The sequence below is a fragment of the Sceloporus undulatus genome, chromosome 4 (genome assembly GCF_019175285.1).
Source record: "Sceloporus undulatus isolate JIND9_A2432 ecotype Alabama chromosome 4, SceUnd_v1.1, whole genome shotgun sequence".
NCBI lineage: Eukaryota > Metazoa > Chordata > Lepidosauria > Squamata > Phrynosomatidae > Sceloporus > Sceloporus undulatus.
Genome location: NC_056525.1, coordinates 230872439 through 230887258, shown reverse-complemented (window position 1 = coordinate 230887258; position 14820 = coordinate 230872439). Strand labels below are relative to the sequence as shown.

The 14820-nt window shown below is 39.9% G+C and overlaps 1 protein-coding gene across 1 annotated transcript in view; it reads left to right on the top strand.

The window, feature by feature from the left end:
- Positions 1–4466, top strand: part of EIF3H (eukaryotic translation initiation factor 3 subunit H) — a 144064-nt gene extending 139598 nt beyond the window's left edge. Inside the window, exon 8 of the mRNA XM_042462275.1 lies at positions 4219–4466. Within this exon, the coding sequence (XP_042318209.1) occupies positions 4219–4316 (98 nt within the window). The 3' untranslated portion in view covers positions 4317–4466. The remainder of the gene's footprint in view (positions 1–4218) is intronic.
- The last annotated feature ends 10354 nt before the right edge of the window (positions 4467–14820 follow it).

Sequence of the window (14820 nt, the reverse complement as noted above, 5' to 3'; positions counted from 1 at the left end):
GCAATAGACAATAAAGAGCCGGGATTAGATTTGGATGAAGGAAAATCAGAGTTAGGAAAAACTTTGCTAGATGTAGATAACAAAATAATTGGGAAATTATACGAAATTCTGCTAAAGTACGAAATGGAAGATAAAGTGGTAAAAGAACAAATTATTAAGTGGGCAAAAAATATTGGTCACAAGATTCAACTCTCACAATGGGAAAAAATCTGGAAGGATAATAACAAGTTCACAGTCTCTCAGAGTATTCGAGAAAATTTCTACAAAATGTTTTTTCAGTGGTACCTCACACCAAGCAAACTTGCAAAAATATATAAATCTAAATCCAGCTTATGTTGGAAATGTAAAAAAGAACCAGGAACCTTCTACCATTGTTGGTGGACTTGCAAACGAGCAAGGAACTTCTGGAATATGATAAACGAACAGATTGGGCTAATTCTGAAGAAAAAAATACAACTCAGACCAGAATTTTATTTGTTAGGAATATTTGGAAATGTAATAGAAGGGGCGGATGAAAAGATTGTATATTAAATGATAGCCTTGGCTCGCACTTGTTACGTACAAAAATGGAAATGTGAGGAGAATCCAACTTTGGAAGAATGGTCAATGAAATTATACGATGGGATGGAGATGGACAAACTAACACAAGCATTAAGAAACAAACCTAGAGAACAATTTAATGAAGATTGGCGTAAGGTAACAGACTTTTTGGAAGCAAAATGGGGAAGAATAGCAGTGGTAGGGTTGCAATAGTTGATTTGGGAGATTGGATCCACGAATAAAGATTTCATTATAAGAAAGTCAAACTCAAACAATGAATATACAATTATTGGCAGGTAGGAAGTCAGGATGAATGAAGAAATGAAGAGGTATGAAGTGGTTTTTGTATGAATTGTATGTAGGTGTAAGTAAGATTTAGAAGAAGCTAGAAAATAAAGCTGAGCATAGAGAAGAGGAAGCTGGAGTTAAGAGAAGTGAGGGGAAGGAGGGAATAAGAAGTAGGAGGAAAGGAAGGAGAAGGAAAGTAGAAAGTTGAAGTAAGTGAAGAGGGTTAGTGTATGTAGGGTAAGTAGGGTATAGGAAAATTAGAGGTAAGTTGAGTGTCAGAAGGAGAATGAGAGGAAGGTAATGTAAGAAGGATGTAGAAGTAGTAGTAGTGGTTGGGGTTTTAAGAAGGGTAGGAATGGAACTTGTATAAGGTAAGGCTATATTACGACTTCTTAATGTTTGATACTGTACAGTGGTGCCTCGGGTTACGAAATTAATTCGTTCCGCGGCTAATTTCGTAACCCGAAAAGCCTTCGTAAGCCGAAAACCCATAGGCGCTAATGGGGAAAAAAGCCGCGGCTCCATTTAAAACAGCGCCGGAGTTTTTTCGTAACCCGAAAAAACTTTCGTAACCCGAAACAATAAATCCCTATGGGATTTATTCGTATCCCGAAAAATTCGTAAGCTGGGTATTTCGTATCCCGAGGTACCACTGTATTTAGGGATGTAGAAGATTTGTTTATATGTGTATTTGTAGTAAAATATTGGACGTAGTCTGTATGTTTTGTAAATATGTATGTATGTTTTATATCAATAAAGTTTTTATATTAAAAAAAATAAAAAAATAAAATAGTTTACCCTTTGAAAGAAGGATAGAAATTAAAGACTAAAAGTGATAGAAAATGGGCTATACCGTGTAGAAACTGTGGACATATGAGGCTGGAGAACTGTCTTCATGCTTTGAAAATGATCAGCTGCTTAAAAGCTACATGTAAATTGTCCCAATGTTTTAACTTGGTCCCCTTTCTCAAGATGATTCAAGAGCAAGAGCTAAAGATAACATATTGATAACTACATTTGAAGTGTAATTTCATGAGCACTGAAAATGCTGCTACTCAAATGATCTGATACTAATGGGACACAGTGTCATGATTTTATAGCATAATTGCATAGCTTCTATCCTTTTTGCCTTGTTGTGAATGGATATGGTTTGAATTCTGGTAATGAATTCTCCCAGTAGCTCAGTCCTTGTTAAAGAGTTGGAGGAGGCAAAAGACTTAATGAAGCATTCTCCCTTTCCTGTATTTGGGGAAGACACAGTCTATTTATGCTCCGGCAATCTAGAGCCAAAATGTTTTGGGTCCCACCACCACCACCACCACCTTTTAGCAGAGTCAGGAGAAGAACTGAAAGTGTTCACTATTTTAATTTACACAGAATTAAGTTGGAGATCAAAGCTAACACTTAGCTGGATTTGTCCTGAGGCATATAATGGTGTTTTTTTTTTAAAGTAGAGCATTAAATTGAAAGTGCATTGGTCTTCTTAGCTGTTTTAATTTTGATACTCTGGCGTTGTTGCTTTGCTCTTCCTGACAAGAAGGGGAAATAAATTGTAGTTGCAGCATGTATACCAAAAGTTGGAGGGACAGGCCACTTTATTTGTACAGTACTTCAGAGAGAGACCTCTGTCTGACTTGAGAAATGGCTAGTAGTGTGAGCTAGCTAACAAAAGCCTGGCCTACAAAATGTCACCTTGATGAGGCAAACAGAATTGCCAGGTCTATAGCAAAAGCAGTGTAACTTGCACAATCCTATGAGGTTGCACGATCTCTTGTGGTTGTCCTTTCTAGATTTTGTCTAACAAGTGTTTAAATTTTTAGGATTGTGGATTTTGAACAGTTCTCAAAGCAGATAGCACATATCATCTGACAACCAATGCCCACAATTATCCATTATAAAGAAATAAAAAGAAGAGAAATACTTGTGTTTCTTAAACCCAAAATAGGTTCAAGATAAATAGAAAAAATAGTTCTTTGAGTCATATTGATAGAATCCACAGATTTAATTTTTAAGCATAATTTTACATTTAAAAGCATTCAAAACAAGGTTAGATATCCCTATCAATAAATGAAACTTTAACAGATCTTTTCCGTATTCATTAATTGCGTGTGTTTTTGTTTTGTCTTTTCCAAATGGGAAGACAGATTTTTTTGAGGTTATAACATTGGATCAGTGACAAGACAGTTGATTCTCCTATCTAATATTCTAGCACAAGGCATGCTAACCAGTTGTAGCTATTCTGCTGTCATTGTTGTAGCTTTGCTTCTTGTATTCATCTAGCTACAGACTTGCCATATTTAATGACCAGGAGAGTTTTGCCATCCCAAAACTGATTCTGCCCAAAGTCATCCAGGTCAAACAATTTCCTTGCCTTGAGAAGTAAATACAGTTGGCCCTCCTTATACATGGATTTTTTATACATGGATTCGAGCATCTATGGCTTAAAAAATTTCAAAAAAAGTATACATTTCAAGTATCAAACCTTGGTTTTTACATTTTATATAAGAGACATCATTTTGCTATGCCACTGTGTTTAATGGGACTTGACCACAGACAGATTTTGTTATTCACGGCGGTTCCCAGAACCAAACCCTCATGGATAGCAAGGGTCCACTGGCCCGGTACAGATGGGCCCGATGCGTCGTGCTGGTGCTGTGCTAGGGTTATGGGACTGCGCTGCAACCGCATGGTCCCTAACCCTAGCACGTATGGCGTGCACGATAATGGCAGCACCCTGTGCACATGGGCACTGCCATTATGATGTCACGGCCACTTATGGTGGCCTAAATGCGGCGCGAGAAGGAGCTCCAAAATGGAGCTCCATCTGGCACACACCTCATTCCCACAGCCACCAAATGGCTGCGGGAACAGTGCCAGGGAGAAAAGGGCCAGGTGGCCCCTTTCTCCTCTGGCTGCGGCTGTCGGGGTGTCCTGGGGCATGAAGCCCCAAGGACACCCCTTTTCCAGGTCACAGGAAAGCGGCATTTTGCTGCATCTCTGTGGCCTGGAAAAGCGCCGGTCTGTACCTCGCCATTGTTAGGATCACTTTCCATTTCTTCTCGGTATAGAAGGGAGCAGAGGAAAAGCTAAAGGAAAAAAGAGCCTCCTGGGAATCTCATTGGCCCTAGCACAGAACAGATTTTGTCCCCCTCAAGAGTACCTGCACATCCTATTTACTTTGTCCCATGAAATGTAATGGTGCTGTCCCAAACTGCCTCTTTGGTATGCCAAAATGTGATATAGTGTTGAGTGAATGGGGTGGAATGTCAGAAACTGAGTTTGGTAACTTTTTAAAAAACAGATAGTAGCTTCTGTTCTCCAAAGTGAAGAATTCATAATTTGTTTCTCTCTTACTCTCTCCTCTCTCCCCCTCTTTTTGCTTGGTTGCAGGTCAAATCAACACTTACAGCCAGAACATCAAGGAGTTCACTGCACAGAATCTGGGAAAACTCTTCATGGCTCAGGCACTTCAAGAGCACAACAACTAGCAAAAGGAGATGCTCAGAATCTCAATTCATTTTTACTTAAGATGTTTTCCATTGCTCCTTGCAAAATGAACCGTGAATGAGACTCATGTGTTTTGAGTAGAGTTATCCATCTTCTAAAGGAAAATAAAAAAGAGACCAATTTAAAAACTTTTTTTAGCATGTGCTTGTTATTGACTGTTGGGCTGCTATCTCCAGATTTCTTTATTTCACAGGCTCTGACTTGCACGCTAGTGTTTGATCTAACAGATCTCTTTATGTAAAGATTTTAAACTTGCCATTTCAATAAAGGAGGTAGGAGGAACCTTCCTGTATGCAGTGACAAAGGTACTTCTACTGAAGAAATACCGTCTTTGGGAAGAGTTACTCAGCCAAGGCTGCTTCTGAGTTAAATTTCCCACTTTGCATTTTAAAAAATATGCAAGAAAGCTGCTGGAAACTGACTGAGAAGACACATCTTTTTCAGATCTAAGTATAAAGGCTGAACCAGATGTGCTGTCAGGAAAGATCTTCAAACTGGATTCTTCTATGTTGTTTGTTTCTTAAGAATAGATACAGCCATAAGTGAGGCCCCAATTCTAAACTTGCAGGAAAAAAGTTGTCTTTCTCTGTGTGGAGAAACACAAATATCTGTAAAGTCAGTGATAGTGAACCTTTGACTATCCAAATATTTTGGATGATAACTTCCACAGTTCTGAAAAATGAGTCATGCTGTGTAAAAGGTTTGCCCCTGCTTTCTATAAATTTTCTCCTGTGAACCAAGTAGATTTTGGAGAAATGGGGAGTCAGGAAAATGGTGCCAAACTAAAGGGTCATCTCCTCCTGCAACACAATGGTTTCTAAATCACACACACAGTGCTTTGCATTTAATGTTCTTAAAAAGCATGATCACTGATTTTGTCCCAATATCTGAGCCTTGTCTTAGAACTGACTGTTCTGTTCAGTAAGGCGATTCACAACTTCTGTTCTCCAGCTGTTGCCACACTCTCTCTCTCTCTCTCTCTCTCTCTCTCTCTCTTTAAATCTGAATAGTCAAATGAAATGCTTGAGAACCCTGCTTCAGCAAACACCTTCCTTTCAGTGGGTTTCAGCAACAAGTGAACAAAACGGTAGGTAGGAATTTTTCTCTTCTCAAAACAAAAAATAATTATCCAAAGAGTGGAGAATTGTTCAGTGTGTTCACAATCATGTGGTTTTTGATGGAGACAGATGCATTTTCTTCTCAGGAAGTTAAGGATGTCTTTGCTTTCATCTGGAAATGTCAAAAACGGGAATTAATTCACATTAACCTGAAAAAGACAACTTCACAGGGACACTGGTGGAAGTAAGGACTAGCCTGAAACACAGTAAGTTACGAGAGTGTAAAATCCCATTGTCAGATCAGAAAGTTTTGCCCCTTCCTCAGCCTTAATTTTAGAGATTGTTCACATTTATGTAAATAAATATGCAAATAGTTGCAAACCTTGGGCAATTGGCAAAGTGTCAAAGGAGGCCATGTAATTTCAAAGTTCGGAGCCCTTGTGTGTGAATAGTTTCTGCAGTGTGCTTATCTAAACTCTTCGATCTGATGAAATATCCTGTTACACCACACAATATTAACCATTGTAAGTGCCACATTCTAGAGAACTTATTTTCAGGAACCATGATCTAAATTGTTATGTATTTGGCAAGGGATTCAAGTATTTTTGATTTCTGTTTAAAAAGCCAGAGTAGTAAATAGAAATGCAAATATATTTGGCTGCACTGGGATTCTGAAAAGAAATAGGAAGCTACCACTTTCCAAGTATTGGACTGTAAAGTCCATCATTCCTAGCCAGTGCAGCCATCGGCACATTTGAACACCAAGAAAAACCTGTAAAACTTCAGAAATATTGGGGGAGAGACAATGAATGGGTTTCAAGATGTAGATCAGTTGCTTTTGGTGATTTTCATTATGTAATTTCAAGAAGGGCAACCTGTTGCAGAAAAAGCAAGTTTTGTGGCAGTGTAAAGACTAATGAGTTTAATTTGGTGCAATTTTTCATGGACTGCAGCCCACTTCATCAAAAGTGATAACATTTTAAAGTAGCAACTCTTTACTGATACATTTCTCAGCTGTAACTGAGACAATTACTTTTTGAAAGAAAGTCATAATGCTACAAGCCACTCATTGGCTTTGTACTACAAAACAGTCCCTTCCTATCCACTTTGTTCTTTCTTTGACATTTCACAATAGAGCATACTTAGTGAGGCAGTCCATATAACTGTAAAAGTATCCAAATGTTGCACTTACACCACAAAAAGAATGATGTTTTCTCTCATCATTACCATTGTAACATTACTTTGTTAAGCCTTAATTGTTGCAAAAAATATTTGTAAGTAATAAGTTACTTGTAGCTATTTATTTCCAGGCTCTGGAACATCAAAGCTGGTATCATGTATGCAAAACACAATAGCTCTGGGAGCCAAATGCAGCCCTTGTTGTGTACCTCCCCACCCAGATATATAGCTACAAAAAGAACAGTGGAACATGTGCCCCTCCAGATGGTGGTCTACATCTTCCATCATACCCAGCCATAGTTAGTATAATCAGTGGTAAGATACAATGGGAGATGCAGCCCACCAACATCTGGAAAGCCACATTTTCTGCCGTCCTGAGTTATAGCTTCAAGACAAACTCCCAGCCCCTAGTCCTCATCTGTGAGCAAGGCCCGTGAGAAATTATGAAGGTCCCATCACTTGCCTGTTCCTTTGTGTGGTTAGGTGGTTGGTCTGCAGACCTATTGACACACAGTGCCCTATGATGAGTAGATAGCAATACTGTACCGTTAGGCATTTCACAGATGAAAATGAGGACACATGTGGCCAAGCAACATTAATGTGTGATCAAGATGTTAATGAGACAGTAAAGGCAGATTAGGAGAAGCTGCAGCAGTTTGCTTTCGCCTGAGCTTACTAGGAAGGGAAGATTCTTCTTCCCTCCTCTCCCTTCTGCTGAGTTAACAGAGTGTAAATTACTTTTGCACTTTCATCTCAGTCTACAACAACTGAAGGGGAAAGTGGAAGGCCAAGAGAGAAACAGACATTTTAAAAGCCACTGAAAGAGTAGAATGACAGAATTGAGAATGTCCCTGTCAAATTGGGACAGTTGGATATGCAGTACAGTTTTCATAGTTACAGGAATTACACTAATCCTATTTAGCTGATGACTTTGCTGCTGGGAGTTCGTAGCATCCCAAATACATTATATCAGTAAGAATAGCCCCCAACAGAGCAGGACCACTGAAGTATCCAGCCTCCCCACCCACAGTCATTGAGTGTGAAAGGCCAAATGTGCCAACCTTCAGTCTTCCAGAGGTCCAAAGTACCAGCTCAGTTTTCAGTCAGTGGGAAGTTGAAATTAAATCTTGTCAGCTTTATTAATGCATTGAAGATGGAATCCCATCCATCGGCAGCTGGAAACACTAGGGGCTAGGGTATAACATTCACAGAATGTTATTTATATTAATGGGGAAAACATTTGTTTGAAGGGCTAATGCATCATATGAAATTTGGAGGGGTTTGCAAGCTAAGGAGCTTGGGGATGGAGCCAATTGAAAAGGAAACAAGCTAAAATATAAATTCTTATTGCAGACATTTGCTTTTAGGTTGCGAATTAAAAGCTACAGAGCTTTCAGTTTGGTTTTAGTCAGCAAGGGTATTTTTGAGCCGTTGTTTGTTTTACTTGACACAATGATGGGTCTTTAATACAATCATAAAGAAGCAATCTGCACATTTTTTCCACATTTAAGTCCTTTCTATATCTGCTCTGGCCAAGGAATTAGCTTTTATCTCTTAAGGATGTTCTAGCAAAGCCATTCATACATGGCTCTTCCTTGCCTTAAATGCCAGAGCAGCTAGCAAAGTCTATCGAAAAGCCTTAAGACCTAAAGGAAAATGTGGGACTCAGTTTCAAAGGTACATCCAAGCTCTTCCTTGCATCCTGTCACTTTTTGCTCGTTCTCTTCTTGTAGCACCTATTTTAGATGGTTTGACATCACCCAACTATATGATAAAGTGAATTAGCTCCATACATGAGATAATATAGACTGGGGAGGAGAATAGCTCTGACCTTCCAGAGTCCTAAAACTTCAGGTGAAATTTGTGTAAAATAGCTAAGAGTATACAGTATCCATAACACACAATTATAGTAGTTTGATACTGCTTTTACTGCCAAAGCTCCATCATATGGAAATCTGGGATTTGTTGGTTGCAAAGGTAGTCAGAATCCTCTGCTAGAGAGATCTAATGCTGCAGTTCAAGGGAGTGGACTAGAGCTATCTAATGCATGCACACACACACTCCTTGTTAATGTACCAGTCAAGTTATTAATGCCTACAGGCAACCTGAATCAGTGTTCAGGCTTGCATAAAAATACACTAAGAGGCTGTACACACCAGTGTTATAGGCCACCCTCAGGGTAGAGTAGGGGTGTGCAATCTGCATGACATGTGCCCCGGTGCTGCCCTGCCTGTACGTCTGGCAGCATCATGCTGTTCCTTTGGTGACGCAATGCCGAAAGGAAAAGGGTAAAGTACTGTGGCAAAGGCACCTTTTCCCCAGCATGAAAAGGAGCAGCATTTAGTATTGGGAAAAGGCTGGATTGGGGCCAGGGCATGTAGTTGCCACATCCCCAATCTGGCACTGAAAGGGGTGACAGCAGGCCTCTGTTTAGCAGGGCGGTCTGTTTAGCCCCAATGTCTGTAACCATGTACACTTACTGGAGAAAAGTAGTTTATTTAACAGAAAGTTGTTGAAATATAGTGAGCAGACATACCTAGGTTTGTATTCTTGGGACTATCTAGAAATATTAGGAATTGATTGTTTCAGTTTCAGCATTCCAAGTCAAATTGGTCTGTCTATTGGCCTATCTAAATATATTGGATTCTTTCTTGCAAAGTTATGAAGAGGTTTGCTAAATTTTGCCAATTCCTGTCAAGAAGAAACCAAAGGAAATGCTCACCCATCTGCTGAAAAGATGCAGGTTTTTCCAGGAAAAGGCCTACAATATATATAGCCAGATTGGGTAACTTTGGGTGTTCCAGGCCCAGAAGACATTTGAAGGCCATACCATGCACAAATATTCAATGTTTTTTACACCCAAATGTTCTCAGGTACTCTGCAGGGAGAATGAGAGGTAATTTTGCCACATTTTTCTGCCATTTCTACAACAGCAAGTGACCCTCTGTGTGTGTGTGTGTTTCAAACTGGATAGTTGAATCCATGGATAAGGAATCCTTGGATATGGAGGGCTGACTGTACACTTTTAAATTACGATATCATATGCACAGCCTAAACGTATTTACAAGTGCACAGTTTTATGTGGTTAAAGTGAAAATTTGGTAAAATTACAAAAAATGTGTATTTTTTTTTACAGAAAATTAAAAATATTTTTAAATTTTTAATTCTTTTTTTTAAAAAAAAATACTGGGGCCTCACCTTTTCCCTCCTACTGAAGTTCTCCCCACTCCCACCATCTTTTCAGTGTTTTAAAGGGATGCAGGGAAACGCAACAACCCATTTCTGCCAAAAGGTAGATGTTTGGGAAGCAGTGGTGTCACCCTGCTTTACAGTGTCACCCCCTAGTGACACCATACCTACACTATAAACCCCAGGATCCCATGACATTTAAAGTAGTCTCAAACTGCTATAACGTTGCAATGCAGACACCTTCATAAGCAATAGGATATGTGCTGCATGGGAAGCACTCGCACATTTTTGAGGAAGGATAATGATGTCCTTTGTTTTTCCAATCTTTTTCAATTTTCTGCCCTCTGCTGCCAGTTTTACTGGTCACTGCCTTTTCCCATCACTAGAAAAAAAGACCCTCCCCCCTTGATTTAGTCCATTCTCTCTAGATCCCTCAAGGTGGCTGCAATCAGAGGCAAAACACTGAATACAGCTGGATTTTCAAAAGTGTTTGCTAATAGCACTACATGGGGAAAAAAGGAGAAAAGAGGTGACTCGCCAGCCATTTCAAATGGGAAATTAGATGCTCATGATGTTCAGCTGTCCCTCAGGAAAAGTCCTGGAAGTTTCTGGCTGACCTAATGGATGCTGTTTTCATTAGCTGGTGCAAGCATTGTGAAGGCAGGACAAAGTCACGAGGGAGGTCAGTCACCTTAGGAGGAATTGTGAAAAATATTTATTAGTAGGTAACCTTTCAGGATTCTCTCAAAGGGACAAATAAAGACATGCATTACCACATCATGGAGGCTAAAGGCCCATTAGACATGAAATAAGCAATGCTCTCTTTAATGAGGTTGTAACCCTGGATTTATTAGACTCGTTTCACACAGAGGACTTTTAGGTGCGTTAGTCCCATTAGCGCTAATAGGATGTGCACAATTAAAGCCCCACATGCAGGGAGCAAGATGAGAATTTATCCCTCTGGGGAGTAGAAGGAACTAAACCTCCAAAGGCTCAAACGTCCAGCTCAGCTGAACATCCCTGGAGAATGCGAACTTTGCTGGCATCACCTTTCTTCTTTGCAACATTGGTGCATGGGGAGCAGATCCTCCAGCATTTCAGAGATAAAAAGACAGATATTTTTGCAGATTTAGAATGCTATTATTAGAAGCAGAACCAGCCCTACCATTAAGCATAGTGAGGCAGCCACTACCAGATACAAGGGGATCAGATGTTGCTGTGCCATTTTGCCAGCCTTGCACTCTCTAAGCCAGCCTGCTGTAACTGGGGTCTTCAGTAGTGTTGAAGAAATATTTAATTGCTTGTCTCAAATGGTGGGATGGAACTCCCCCCCCCCCTTTGGAGTTGTTCGTGGGGTTGTGAGATTTGGAGGCTATCGTCATCTTCATACTACATACAAAGGCCCTGTACATATGGGCAGGAAAGGGCGGCAAGACACCGCCTCTTTCTGCCGCGGATTGTTGTGGCAACCGCACAGGCATGGCAATGACCCACTCCAAATAGGAGATGCAATTAGCACCCTGGAGTGGCATGGTAACATCTCTTGTGTGCCACACCATTTGGACACGGCACACAAGGCACGGCATCGGCGCGTGTGCCATCTGAATGTGCGCGTGCCAAAATGGTGCCGGGAAAGCACACAGCAGGCAGATGCTCCACTCTCCCAAGCCCTAATGTCAGCCCCAGGCCACTGCAAAGTGGTGGTCAGTACCAGGCCTAAATCTATATACAAAAATCTCAAGACACACCCAGTAATGCTCTTTATCTGGCTCTCTCCCTTAGATGTGTTCATTCACACAGTCTCACACATGAATTCTCTCTCTCTCTCTCTCTCATATAAACACACACACATCTCTTTTTTGCATACTCACATATGCACAATTGTGAAATGTTTCTGTGTGACTGTGTGTGTGGTGAGTAAATGTGTGAGAGTGACAACAAGAATGAAAGAGCATGACTTGAGTGTGTATATATATATATGTGAGCACTGGTATATGTGAGTGTATGGGACAGAATGTGTTAAGTACAGAATTTATTTAAAACATCATCTAATTTGGATGATATAATTTCCTTATAAAATTTTAAAATATGAATATTCATGAATGTACAAATATATGCACACTAAACAAAATATTTTTATTATATACAACTTCAGGCATTAAAATCCTTTTCCAAATGCTTGCTGGAAAAGAAATGGCTTAACCTGTTACCAAAAGCAAAACAAAGGAGGATCCATCCTTGCTTTCCTAGCAATGGAGTTCTAAAGTGAAGGAGCAGCCATAGAGAAGTGTGTTCCCACCAGCCATGGTAGGGAAGCTGTTGGGATAAAGAGATGTGCCTCCCCTGCAGATCTGAGAGCTTGGAAAGGCTCATAAGGGAAGATACAATCTTTCAAATGTGTCACATGTGACCCAGTTTTCATCTGTGGAATGTTGAAGGGTATGATGTTATCAATACTACCACTGGATACTCCAGGCAGCTTCCATCTTCAGACCCAGTTGAAACTCACATAGACCACAAGCCAGTATGTTCTTCCACTCCTAAAGGTGTTTCACAGGGTTAAGTGCTGGAAAAGAAGGCCTTAACTGTAAGTTTCCAGTCAAAAGTTGCAGACAACACGTTGGCAAGTAAAAAACGAAAGAGCATCACTCTGAAAACAAGAAGATGAGAGTAATTAAACTGTTGCATCTTCAGAGTTCACTTCACATGTTATAAACCTTTATGGCTTGCTGGGTAGATAATGTTATGTCATGGACTAGCAGTGGTCTAGTGGAGGCTGGACCAGTTTTTAACTTCTTGATGAGCAGAACACACTGCAGAAATAATCCAGTTTGAGACCACTTCAGTTGAGTGCTAGGAAATCATAAGAATTATAGTTTCTTGTGGCACCAGAGCTCTCTGTAAGAGAAGGCTAAATGTTTCATAAATGACAGTTCCTGCAATCCCCAAAGATTGAGACAGGGCAGTTAAAGCAGTCTCAGATTGGATTATTTCTACAGTATGTTTTGGACCATTATCTATGACTTCCTAGGACTTCCCTCTGAGTTTACCTGCAAATGCCACAACACACATAGTGGAAGGGAAATGGATTTTTGTAGGAATAATCTACTGTATTGCTATGAGTTAGCCCTGTTGTAATCCAAAGTACTTTGGGGTGGGTTTTGGCCTTCAATTGGCAAAACCCATCAGATTTACCAAAAGAACTGCTCTTGGTGAATATGAACACACACACACCAACAGATACAAGAAAACATCGTGCCATTTTTCACACAATTACCCCCCAAAATGTGAAGCACCTAAGGCAACATAGGATATTCTAGGCTCTTGTAGGTTGAGGACAGGAGATAACTTGGAGATATCTCATCCACAGGGTCACTATGAGTCAAAGGAGATTATCACACATAGACAGGATAGGGACAGGATCGCTCCCTCATCCTTATGCTGTCCATGACAGCAATTGCGCAAAAGGCTTTCAGATTGTGTCAGTATCTTTTCACTGAAGCAGCATTGCATTAACAGGAACTCCCATTAATGCAAAATCCTGGGCAATGATGGGACAATGAACAATGAACAATGACAGGATTGGCACAACATCATCTAAAAGTCTTTCATGCAATCACTGTCACTTATGCTTTTTGGACAGGATAATGTCTAGATAAGTGTGACATCATCTGAAAGTCGTTTCCGCGATCACACAGGAGGGATGGGACAAGGACAATGATGTCCCATCCCCCATGTTAAATAATATCCCATGTCAACTTAAATGCAGTTAACAACAACAAATATGTCTTTGGTACTCATTTTAGCAGCCTCGGAAGGATGCAACCCTGAGTTGAGCTTGAGCTCCTTGGCTGGGATTGAACTCACAATGTTATGGTTTGTGAGTGAGTGGCTGCAGTACAGGCATTTAACCACTGCACCATCAGGGCTCCTAAGAAGATATGACTTGCTAGAAAAGACTCACTAGAAAAGATGCTCAGTAAGGTAGACATCAGTAAGAAAAGAGGAAGACCATGTTACAGGTGGATAGACTCAGTCAAGGAAGCCATGGCCTGATGTCTGTAAGACCTGAATAGGGCTGTTGATGATATGGTGACTTGGAGGTCTTTCATTCATACAGTTGCTAGAGGTCGAAGTTGACTTGATGACAGTTAACAATGACAATGAGTCAAAATCTGAAAATGTCATAGATGAGACTTACTTCCATTCTTACTTACCGTCTATTTAAAATGTGCAACAGGAATGGAAACTAAAGTGTACTGTATACTTTAAATGCTACATTCATGTTAACTTCTTACTTTGGGAGTGAAACTTTTCTACTAGTCCTTGCAAATAATAGCTTTTTCATTCCTCTCCAGGAACTCTCCCAGTTGCAAGACGTGGCAGTTGCAACAGGGACATAGAATGATAAAAATTAAATATTAATAACACTTTAGATATTACATTATGATCTCTGAAGAATAGTAATGCTTCAGATATATGGAGGATTCAGGAGAAAAGAAGACCTTCACTGGACAAAATTTATTCCTTTCAGCAGTATTAGAAATATTCTTATGGAATAGCAAGCCACAGGGATTTACAAATGCTTAAAAATATATGTCATAATTCTTTTTTGGAAGATTATATTGAAGACATTTTAAATTAACAAGCACTCCTAATTTCAAAGTCAAAGCAGAGTTTAAATTTTTCCCTGTCGGTGAGCATTATGTATGGTTTTTAAAATGTTTTACAAGACAACTTTTAAGGGGGAAAATCTTACCAAGGCTTGTTTGGCACAGACTTTTTTTCTCAGTGTTATTCACAGAACTTCTGCTTATTTGGGGGGGAAAGGGATCAGAAACATTGAAACTTCATGATTCTGACTGGAAATTTTTCCTGAAATGTTGTAAACAAATGTTGTTGTTAATAACTGTCAATTCAACTTTAATTTAAAGTGATCCTATGAATGAGAGAACTCTAAGGCACCCTGTTACTAACAGCCCTGTAAGATTTTGCAAACTCAGGGCTGGGGCTTCCTTGATTACTGTCTTTTTACAGAGTCATGTCATCTCATGATGTG